Source organism: Pelophylax lessonae (genome assembly GCF_965119305.1).
Source record: "Pelophylax lessonae genome assembly, chromosome: 6".
In the NCBI taxonomy this organism is placed as follows: Eukaryota; Metazoa; Chordata; class Amphibia; order Anura; family Ranidae; genus Pelophylax; species Pelophylax lessonae.
The window spans coordinates 26,786,569-26,799,290 of NC_138773.1; the positions used below are offsets into that span (position 1 = coordinate 26,786,569).

Here is a 12,722-nt window from a genome sequence, read left to right on the forward strand (position 1 = left end):
ACGTGGAAAGTGCGAAGACGGAAGCCACGCTAAGTAAAACTATCTGGATGTCTGCAGATTCGTCAGGAAGGTAAATGAGGGAGGAAAAAATAGAAAATAACCCGGAACGGCGACGGAGTCCTATACGAGAGGGGGGAACGGGAGGAGGAGAGGAGCGATCGGTATACCGGGAAGGGAGGGGCTCCACCAAGGGGGAGGGGCCGGGTCCCGGCGAAAGGGCGGCGGAGAAACGGCAGGAGGCTTTACCGGGAGGCTGTGAGGGGAAGAGACAGCGAGAGACAGCCGGGAGAGCGGAGAGACCGCCGGGTGAGTGACGGAGAGACCCCACCGGAGGGGAAGAGAGACACAACGGGGCCTGAGAGACGGCTGAGCTATATAAACATAGGAGACCATAGGAGTATATACCTAGAGACCCCCAGGAGAGTGCTGAGCTATATACACATAGGAGTATATACTGAGAGACTCCCAGGAGAGTGCTGAGCTATATACACATAGGAGTATATACTGAGAGACCCCCAGGAGAGTGCTGATCTATATACACATAGGAGTATATACTGAGAGACCCCCAGGAGAGTGCTGATCTATATACACATAGGAGTATATACTGAGAGACCCCCAGGAGAGTGCTGATCTATATACACATAGGAGTATATACTGAGAGACTCCCAGGAGAGTGCTGAGCTATATACACATAGGAGTATATACTGAGAGACCCTCAGGAGAGTGCTGATCTATATACACATAGGAGTATATACTGAGAGACCCCCAGGAGAGTGCTGATCTATATACACATAGGAGTATATACTGAGAGACCCCCAGGAGAGTGCTGATCTATATACACATAGGAGTATATACTGAGAGACCCCCAGGAGAGTGCTGATCTATATACACATAGGAGTATATACTGAGAGACCTCCAGGAGAGTGCTGATCTATATACACATAGGAGTATATACTGAGAGACCTCCAGGAGAGTGCTGATCTATATACACATAGGAGTATATACTGAGAGACCCCCAGGAGAGTGCTGATCTATATACACATAGGAGTATATACTGAGAGACCCCCAGGAGAGTGCTGATCTATATACACATAGGAGTATATACTGAGAGACCTCCAGGAGAGTGCTGATCTATATACACATAGGAGTATATACTGAGAGACCTCCAGGAGAGTGCTGATCTATATACACATAGGAGTATATACTGAGAGACTCCCAGGAGAGTGCTGATCTATATACACATAGGAGTATATACTGAGAGACCCCCAGGAGAGTGCTGATCTATATACACATAGGAGTATATACTGAGAGACTCCCAGGAGAGTGCTGAGCTATATACACATAGGAGTATATACTGAGAGACCCTCAGGAGAGTGCTGATCTATATACACATAGGAGTATATACTGAGAGACCCCCAGGAGAGTGCTGATCTATATACACATAGGAGTATATACTGAGAGATCCTCAGGAGGGTGCTGATCTATATACACATAGGAGTATATACTGAGAGACCTCCAGGAGAGTGCTGATCTATATACACATAGGAGTATATACTGAGAGACCTCCAGGAGAGTGCTGATCTATATACACATAGGAGTATATACTGAGAGACCATCAGGAGAGTGCTGATCTATATACACATAGGAGTATATACTGAGAGACCATCAGGAGAGTGCTGATCTATATACACATAGGAGTATATACTGAGAGACCTCCAGGAGAGTGCTGATCTATATACACATAGGAGTATATACTGAGAGACCCCCAGGAGGGTGCTGATCTATATACACATAGGAGTATATACTGAGAGACCATCAGGAGAGTGCTGATCTATATACACATAGGAGTATATACTGAGAGACCCCCAGGAGGGTGCTGATCTATATACACATAGGAGTATATACTGAGAGACCCCCCATGAGAGTGCTGATCTATATATACACATCGGAGTATATATTGAGAGACCTCCAGGAGAGTGCTGATCTATATACACATAGGAGTATATACTGAGAGACCCCCAGGAGAGGACTGATCTATATACACATAGGAGTATATACTGAGAGACCTCCAGGAGAGTGCTGAGCTATATACACATAGGAGTATATACTGAGAGACCCCCAGGAGAGGACTGATCTATATACACATAGGAGTATATACTGAGAGACCTCCAGGAGAGGACTGATCTATATACACATAGGAGTATATACTGAGAGACCTCCAGGAGAGTGCTGATCTATATACACATAGGAGTATATACTGAGAGACCTCCAGGAGAGTGCTGATCTATATACACATAGGAGTATATACTGAGAGACCTCCAGGAGAGTGCTGAGCTATATACACATAGGAGTATATACTGAGAGACCCCCAGGAGAGTGCTGATCTATATACACATAGGAGTATATACTGAGAGACCTCCAGGAGAGGACTGATCTATATACACATAGGAGTATATACTGAGAGACCTCCAGGAGAGTGCTGATCTATATACACATAGGAGTATATACTGAGAGACCCCCAGGAGAGCACTGATCTATATACACATAGGAGTATATACTGAGAGACCCCCAGGAGAGGACTGATCTATATACACATAGGAGTATATACTGAGAGACCTCCAGGAGAGTGCTGATCTATATACACATAGGAGTATATACTGAGAGACCCCCAGGAGAGTGCTGATCTATATACACATAGGAGTATATACTGAGAGACCTCCAGGAGAGTGCTGATCTATATACACATAGGAGTATATACTGAGAGACCTCCAGGAGAGTGCTGATCTATATACACATAGGAGTATATACTGAGAGACCCCCAGGAGAGTGCTGATCTATATACACATAGGAGTATATACTGAGACCCCCCATGAGAGTGCTGATCTATATATACACATCGGAGTATATATTGAGAGACTCCCAGGAGAGTGCTGATCTATATACACATAGGAGTATATACTGAGAGACCCTCAGGAGAGTGCTGATCTATATACACATAGGAGTATATACTGAGAGACCCTCAGGAGAGTGCTGATCTATATACACATAGGAGTATATACTGAGAGACCCTCAGGAGAGTGCTGATCTATATACACATAGGAGTATATACTGAGAGACCCCCAGGAGAGTGCTGATCTATATACACATAGGAGTATATACTGAGAGACCCCCATGAGAGTGCTGATCTATATACACATAGGAGTATATACTGAGAGACCTCCAGGAGAGTGCTGATCTATATACACATAGGAGTATATACTGAGAGACCCCCAGGAGGGTGCTGATCTATATACACATAGGAGTATATACTGAGAGACCCCCAGGAGAGGACTGATCTATATACACATAGGAGTATATACTGAGAGACCCCCATGAGAGTGCTGATCTATATACACATAGGAGTATATACTGAGAGACCCCCAGGAGAGTGCTGATCTATATACACATAGGAGTATATACTGAGAGACCCCCAGGAGGGTGCTGATCTATATACACATAGGAGTATATACTGAGAGACCTCCAGGAGAGTGCTGATCTATATACACATAGGAGTATATACTGAGAGACCTCCAGGAGAGTGCTGATCTATATACACATAGGAGTATATACTGAGAGACCCCCAGGAGAGTGCTGATCTATATACACATAGGAGTATATACTGAGAGACCCCCAGGAGAGTGCTGATCTATATACACATAGGAGTATATACTGAGAGACCCCCAGGAGAGTGCTGATCTATATACACATAGGAGTATATACTGAGAGACCCCCAGGAGAGTGCTGAGCTATATACACATAGGAGTATATACTGAGAGACCTCCAGGAGAGTGCTGATCTATATACACATAGGAGTATATACTGAGAGACCCCCAGGAGAGTGCTGATCTATATACACATAGGAGTATATACTGAGAGACCCCCAGGAGAGTGCTGATCTATATACACATAGGAGTATATACTGAGAGACCCCCAGGAGGGTGCTGATCTATATACACATAGGAGTATATACTGAGAGACCCCCAGGAGAGTGCTGATCTATATACACATAGGAGTATATACTGAGAGACCCCCATGAGAGTGCTGATCTATATACACATAGGAGTATATACTGAGAGACCCCCAGGAGAGTGCTGATCTATATACACATAGGAGTATATACTGAGAGACCCCCAGGAGAGTGCTGAGCTATATACACATAGGAGTATATACTGAGAGACCCTCAGGAGAGTGCTGATCTATATACACATAGGAGTATATACTGAGAGACCCCCAGGAGAGGACTGATCTATATACACATAGGAGTATATACTGAGAGACCTCCAGGAGAGTGCTGAGCTATATACACATAGGAGTATATACTGAGAGACCCACAGGAGAGTGCTGATCTATATACACATAGGAGTATATACTGAGAGACCCCCAGGAGGGTGCTGATCTATATACACATAGGAGTATATACTGAGAGACCCCCAGGAGAGTGCTGATCTATATACACATAGGAGTATATACTGAGAGACCCCCAGGAGAGTGCTGATCTATATACACATAGGAGTATATACTGAGAGACCTCCAGGAGAGTGCTGATCTATATACACATAGGAGTATATACTGAGAGACCCCCAGGAGGGTGCTGATCTATATACACATAGGAGTATATACTGAGAGACCTCCCAGGAGAGTGCTGATCTATATACACATAGGAGTATATACTGAGAGACCTCCAGGAGAGTGCTGATCTATATACACATAGGAGTATATACTGAGAGACCCCCAGGAGAGTGCTGATCTATATACACATAGGAGTATATACTGAGAGACCTCCAGGAGAGTGCTGATCTATATACACATAGGAGTATATACTGAGAGACTCCCAGGAGGGTGCTGATCTATATACACATAGGAGTATATACTGAGAGACCCTCAGGAGAGTGCTGATCTATATACACATAGGAGTATATACTGAGAGACCCTCAGGAGAGTGCTGATCTATATACACATAGGAGTATATACTGAGAGACCTCCAGGAGAGTGCTGATCTATATACACATAGGAGTATATACTGAGAGACCCCCAGGAGAGTGCTGATCTATATACACATAGGAGTATATACTGAGAGACCCCCATGAGAGTGCTGATCTATATACACATAGGAGTATATACTGAGAGACCCCCATGAGAGTGCTGATCTATATACACATAGGAGTATATACTGAGAGACCCCCATGAGAGTGCTGATCTATATACACATAGGAGTATATACTGAGAGACCCCCAGGAGAGTGCTGATCTATATACACATAGGAGTATATACTGAGAGACCCCCAGGAGAGTGCTGATCTATATACACATAGGAGTATATACTGAGAGACCCCCAGGAGAGTGCTGATCTATATACACATAGGAGTATATACTGAGAGACCCCCAGGAGGGTGCTGAGCTATATACACATAGGAGTATATACTGAGAGACCCCCATGAGAGTGCTGATCTATATACACATAGGAGTATATACTGAGAGATCCCCAGGAGAGTGCTGATCTATATACACATAGGAGTATATACTGAGAGACCCCCAGGAGAGTGCTGATCTATATACACATAGGAGTATATACTGAGAGACCCCCAGGAGAGTGCTGATCTATATACACATAGGAGTATATACTGAGAGACCCCCAGGAGAGGGCTGATCTATATACACATAGGAGTATATACTGAGAGACCCCCATGAGAGTGCTGATCTATATACACATAGGAGTATATACTGAGAGACCCCCAGGAGAGTGCTGATCTATATACACATAGGAGTATATACTGAGAGACCCCCAGGAGAGTGCTGATCTATATACACATAGGAGTATATACTGAGAGACCCCCAGGAGGGTGCTGATCTATATACACATAGGAGTATATACTGAGAGACCCTCAGGAGAGTGCTGATCTATATACACATAGGAGTATATACTGAGAGACCCCCAGGAGAGTGCTGATCTATATACACATAGGAGTATATACTGAGAGACCCCCAGGAGAGTGCTGATCTATATACACATAGGAGTATATACTGATAGACCTCCAGGAGAGTGCTGATCTATATACACATAGGAGTATATACTGAGAGACCCCCAGGAGAGTGCTGATCTATATACACATAGGAGTATATACTGAGAGACCCCCATGAGAGTGCTGATCTATATACACATAGGAGTATATACTGAGAGACCCCCAGGAGAGTGCTGATCTATATACACATAGGAGTATATACTGATAGACCTCCAGGAGAGTGCTGATCTATATACACATAGGAGTATATACTGAGAGACCCCCCAGGAGAGTGCTGATCTATATACACATAGGAGTATATACTGATAGACCTCCAGGAGAGTGCTGATCTATATACACATAGGAGTATATACTGAGAGACCCCCAGGAGAGTGCTGATCTATATACACATAGGAGTATATACTGATAGACCTCCAGGAGGGTGCTGAGCTATATACACATAGGAGTATATACTGAGAGACCTCCAGGAGGGTGCTGAGCTATATACACATAGGAGTATATACCGAGAGACCCCCAGGAGAGTGCTGCTCTATATACACATAGGAGTATATACTGAGAGACCCCCAGGAGACTGCTGAGCTATATACACATAGGAGTATATACTGAGAGATCCCCAGGAGAGTGCTGATCTATATACACATAGGAGTATATACTGAGAGACCTCCAGGAGAGTTATGATCTATATACACATAGGAGTATATACTGAGAGAGCTGAGCTATATACACATAGAATCCCTATGGTTGCAGTAATGGTGAAGAGGGTCTTGTGCTTTTTTTTAGGTCCCATGTCCCCAGATGGAGCCTGAGGGTGACAGTCACCGAGGAACTAGCTTTCAGTGGAGGAGCTACAAACTTCTTCTGGATCCTGCTCTTCCTGGGACACGGACTAGTCAGAAGATTTACCGCTACGATGGCATCCACTTCAATATCACTGTAAGTGGGGGCGGGGCTTTCTGTCATCTCAGGAGGCCTGCCTGTGAGATGAAGGTTTCTGTAGGACCAGGAGAGCTTCTGCAGGCTGTATGATCTGATCTGAACCAAAAGCAGGACCATCTTCATTCACTGGTGGGATCAGTAGACCAGGCCAGAGCTGCACTTAACCACCACCCCTTTCCTGCCAAGGCCAATGTTTTTGCTTTCAGCACTGTCACAATTTGAATGACAAGTGCCCAGTCATGTAACCCTGTATCCATAGAACATTTTTATCATTCTATTTAGACAAATAGAGCTTTCTTTTGGTGCATTAATGAGGCTGCGCTGATAGGGCCACACTGATGGGCACTGATGAGGCTAGATTGATGGGCAGTGATGGACACTTACGACGCCTCACTGATGGTGCAGCTCTAAAGATTGCTTGTTCTGATGGGACTGCGTTGTTTTGGCCTTCCTTATGGTGCTGCACTGATGAGCGGGATTGATGCGCACTGTTAAGAGGCACTGATGAGGGGGCCGCTGATGGTGCAGCCACTGATGAGGTTGCACGGAGTGGGCTGCACTGATGAGAGCCCCTGATGGGCCTTGATGAGAGCCCCTGATGAGATTCACTGATGGCCGCTGATGAGCATCTGGGGCTGCACTGATGAGGGCCACTGATGGCCCTGGAGGATGGCCCCGCACTGATGAGCGTCACTTTTTGTTACTAATGGGGCTACAGGAATAAGCATTACTGAGGGGGGGTCATTGATGAGGGGGCAATGTTGGGGCTGCACTGATAAGCAGGACGAATGGGCCCTGATGGGACCTCACTGATGAGGTTACACTGATGATCACTAATGAGGTTGCATTGAAGGGGCGGCACTATTAAGCATCACTGATTGGTACGAATGAGGCGGCACTGTTAAGTGACACTGATGGGGCGCACTGGTGGGCTCTGATAAGCCACACTGATGGGTGGCATGTATAGGCACTGATAGGTGTCATTGATAAGTGGCACTGATGAAGCAACATTGATGGGCTGGGGCTGCACGGATAAGCGCCACTGATGACGCAGCACTTTTAAGAGTCACTGATTGGTACTGAAGGGGCGTCACTGATAATCTGCACTGATGAGCGTCACTGATAATCTGCACTGATGAGCGTCACTGATAATCTGCACTGATTAGCGTCACTGATAATCTGCACTGATTAGCGTCACTAATGAGGCAACATAACTGCTAGGGCTGCACTGAAAAGTGCTACTGGTAGGCACCTTTTGGAGCGGCACCATTGAGCACTGATAATCGGCACTGAAAAGACGCACTGATGAGGGGTGGCGCTGCTGGGGGCCGCATTGATGAGGGGTGGCGCTGCTGGGGCCGCACTGATGAGTTATAAGCAGCACTCGTGGCTACATTGATGGCCATTGCTGCATCCGCACTGATGAGCGGCACTGCAAGGGCGGAAGTGATGAGTGGCTTTGATGGGGCCGCACTAATAAGCATCACTGATTAACACTGATGAGCGTCCCTGATTGGCACTGATAAGTGGCACTGATGTGGCTGCATTGGTGGGCACTGCTGGGGCTGCACTGATAAGGGGCACTGATGTGGCTGTATTTGTGGGCACTGCTGGGGCTGCACTGATGAGGGGCACTGATGTGACTGCATTGGTGGGCACTGCTGTGGGCTGCACTGATAAGGGGCACTGATGTGGCTGCATTGGTGGGTAATGCTGGGGCTGCACTGATAAGGGGCACTGATGTGGCTGCATTGGTGGGCACTGTTGGGCTGCACTGATAAGGGGCACTGATGTGGCTGTATTTGTGGGCACTGCTGGGGCTGCACTGATAAGGGGCACTGATGTGGCTGCATTGGTGGGCACTGCTGGGGCTGCACTGATAAGGGGCACTGATGTGGCTGCACTGATAAGGGGCACTGATGTGGCTGTATTTGTGGGCACTGCTGGGGCTGCACTGATGAGGGGCACTGATGTGACTGCATTGGTGGGCACTGCTGTGGGCTGCACTGATAAGGGGCACTGATGTGGCTGCATTGGTGGGCAATGCTGGGGCTGCACTGATAAGGGGCACTGATGTGGCTGCATTGGTGGGCACTGCTGGGGCTGCACTGATAAGGGGCACTGATGTGGCTGTATTTGTGGGCACTGCTGGGGCTGCACTGATAAGGGGCACTGATGTGGCTGCACTGATAAGGGGCACTGATGTGGCTGTATTTGTGGGCACTGCTGGGGCTGCACTGATGAGGGGCACTGATGTGACTGCATTGGTGGGCACTGCTGTGGGCTGCACTGATAAGGGGCACTGATGTGGCTGCATTGGTGGGCTCTGCTGGGGCTGCACTGATAAGGGGCACTGCTGGGTACTAATAAGGGGTACTGATGAGGCTACATTGTTTTTTTTTTTTTTTTTTTTTTTTTTTTTTAGACAAATGAAGAAAACAATAGTTTCTTTATGATTATGAAGAATCGTTCTTCTGTGGCTTTGAAATTGCGCTACTTCAGCGTGATTTTAAAGCCGCAGATCAGTGCAGTTTGGACCTCCTGATTTTATTTCGGCTTGCGACTTCATTTAACAAAACTCAATGCAAGTCAAAAGTATTTCAGAAAAAGGTATTGGTTTTAGTATCAGATCACCCTTTCCAGCAAACTATACAATGAAAAACCGGGATATTTAGTTCACATATAGTCCATACAGAATTTGTATTGTTAATGTGTTCACACCCCTGTTTGTTTTTTTTTTTTTTAACAGAAGAAGCTCCTGATAGTTTAAATACATGTACAAGCTGCTGGGATATGAGCACCGTTATATATTTTCTCACCAAATAGCTGGTTATATTGTTGTATTTACCACTCCATACAGATATTCAAGAATGAGTTGTCTTTTTTTTTTTAAACTTTACATAACTAAATTATATGATACACTTTGAGTTTTTATTTAAAATCTGATTAATTGAAACAATAATCGGCCAACTAATCGATTATCAAAATAATTGTTAGTTGTAGCCCTAGTTATATCTCCCCCTATAGGAGTGGAACACTAGGCAGAAAAAAGACTTGGCTACGCCTATGGGCAGTCCCAGCTGGTATACTACATACCCCTTCTCTATTATAGGCCTTGAGTTTTTTTTTTCTGCTTAGTCAGGAGTAAGGACCTAGTAACCTGCCGGGATCTCTGGAACATGCCGCCGGCAGGACGGATTTCGCTGATCAGCTGGGCCAGTGTAGTGGTCCTGTGGGCTGGGTCCCCCTCCTGCTGCAGAATTATTGCGCAGGCTCAAGTGCTCTTTTCTTGGTCCCTGGGAGCCTCGTGTGGCGGCCATTTCGCTGTGGTCAGTGCCATGACTTTGGGGCCTGTGTTGTGTTCTCTCCCGGTGGCCATGTTTGTGTTGTCAGGCAGCTCATTTTGGTTGGTCCGGCGTGCACAGGAATGGCAGTCATGACCGTGGAGCCTCTGTTTTGGTGAATATGGCTGTGGGGGCCCCTCCCTTTCCCCTTGTGTTGACTCCTGGGTTTTCTTTTCCCTTGGACGCAGCACGTGGAGGTGGGGTGGTAAGTCCTGGTGGGGTCCCTCCCTCTGTGCTGCAGGTTGTGGGGTGCTCTGTCTTTGGGTGCCCCTGTGGTAATACCGGTGAGGTGGCTTCAGTGGGTGAGTCCCCTGGCGGTGCTAGACACATTTTGCTGGTGGGTCCCCTCTTTTAACCCATAGAGTCTCAGGAGCATGTTTCCCCACCTGACCCCCTCTTGGAGACAGCAGGTTCCTCTGGGTCCCAGCCATTCTATTGATGCACTGACGGCAGTCCTGAAGTCCTTTGTGTACCGGGTGGAGATAGCTTTTGGGTGGTGGGCCTGCAGAAAGCGCCCCCCGCCCTCCCCTGCCTCCTCTGTCTCGTCAGTTCCTGAATCTGGCTCTGCCGGCGCGGATGTTGCCCACCCTGGGGGGGTTGTAGCCACTCTCCCAGATCTATCAGATAGTGAGGGTGGTTCCTCCACAGCTGTAGCTGCGCGTAAGAGACGCTGGTTGATGCACTGATTGCATCTGTGCGGGAGATTTGGAATAGGATGATGCAGCTTAGGCACCTGTGGAGGTGGCCGTTCCTTTTGGTGCTCACAAGCTTATCTCGAACGGTAAGTTTTCCCTTGTCCCTCCTATTTTTACAAGTTTGTCTACAAAGATTGGAAGCGTCCAAAACGTGCCTTTTGTGGTTCCTAAAACGCTTTGCGGTGAGGTTCCCCTTTTGAAGAGTCACACCTCAAGAAGTGGATGGTCCCACCAGTGGTGGGCCCTCCTGACTCCATGTTAAACAAGACAACCATGATTCCAGTAGAGGAACCCCCGGCCTTTAAAGATCTCCCTGACAGAAAAGTGGAGTCTGTGGCCCGCAATATGTTCCATATTGCTGGTTCGTCACTAAGGCCGGCCCTGGCCATTGCCCTGGTGTCACAAACTAACTGAGTGGGCTAAACATTTGCATCATGATCTTGCGGGTGAGCAGATTTCCCCTGCTTTCGTTGAGTTGGTGGACCAGTCGGTCCAGGGGCTGCCGTTTGTGTGCAGTGCATCTCTGGATGCGGCCTCTTTGATTTCTAAGCTATCTATTTCGGCAGTGGTGCTTAGGCGTGTGTTGTGGCTTAAGTATTGGTCTGCGGACTAAACCTCTAAAAAAGCACTTACTAAATTGCCCTTTCAAGTCGATCGCCTGTTTGGGGCTACCATGGATGACCTCACTAAAAGTCTCACAGAGGAGGGGGTGAGAGCACTTTTCTTCCAAAGTCGGAAAAGGGAAAGAGCCGCAGATGCAGCCCTTTTTCTCGGCACACAAAACGTTTTTTCGTCCCTCAGGGTCCTCTGACAAGGGTTCAAAACCTATCAAGCAGCCCTGGCTTGGCAAGCCGAGAGCAAGATTCTCAAGACCTGCGGACAAGGCCCCTTCAGCATGAAGGTGCGCCCTCACCCATACCTGGGGAGGGGGGCGTCTTTGTTGGTTTTTTGGGGCCCGTGAACCTCCTTGGTGAATGGCAAGTTGGTCCATGAAGTATTTGTCCGGTTACAGGATAGAGTTTTCTTCTTTCCCTCTGGAAAGGTTCTTTCCTTCCACAATGTGTCTGTCCCCCGACTGGCTACAAGCTCTCTACAGGGTGGTGCAGGACCTGTTGCTTCAGGGAGTGATGGTTTCTGGTATCAGAATGGTTTTAAGGTTTTTATTTAAGCCTGTTTTACAGTCTCTCTCTCTACATCAGGGGGAATTCCTAGTCTATCGACATCAAAAATTCTTACTTGCACATTCCAGTGTGCCTGACACCAGCGTTTCCTCTGCTTTGCTATGGGAGAGGAGCACTATTAGTTTGTGGGGGTTACCCTTTGGTCTCGCCTCTGCTCCCCGGGCCCCCCTTCTGGCATTGCTACGTCAGCAGAGGATTGCTATGCTGGGCTACCTAGAAGACCTCCTCTTGCAGGCAGAGTCCTCATCTGCATTGATGGAGTTGGGGATCACTATACAGACCTTGAAGGAGTTCGGTTGGCTTCTAAACTGCCAGAAGTCTGCCTTGATTCCGTCCAGAAAATTGAATTATCTGGGTCTGATTCTGGATTCAGCTTTAGCCAGAGTGTTTCTTCCTCTGGACAAACTCCATAAGTTGCATGCTGCAGTTCATCTATTTCTGTCCCGCAGGAGGTCTTTCTTCTGGACTTGCATTCAAGTGCTGCGCCTGATGGCATCTACCTTCAAAT

At 47.2% G+C, this 12,722-nt stretch overlaps 1 protein-coding gene across 1 annotated transcript in view; it reads left to right on the plus strand.

The window, feature by feature from the left end:
- Window positions 1–245: 245 nt before the first annotated feature.
- The window catches only part of SETD1A (SET domain containing 1A, histone lysine methyltransferase), a 117,206-nt gene continuing 104,729 nt past the window's right edge, over window positions 246–12,722 (plus strand). The window contains exons 1-2 of the mRNA XM_082261133.1: window positions 246–306; window positions 6,839–6,991. Coding sequence (XP_082117259.1) covers window positions 6,854–6,991 — 138 coding nt within the window. The 5' untranslated portion in view covers window positions 246–306; window positions 6,839–6,853. The remainder of the gene's footprint in view (window positions 307–6,838; window positions 6,992–12,722) is intronic.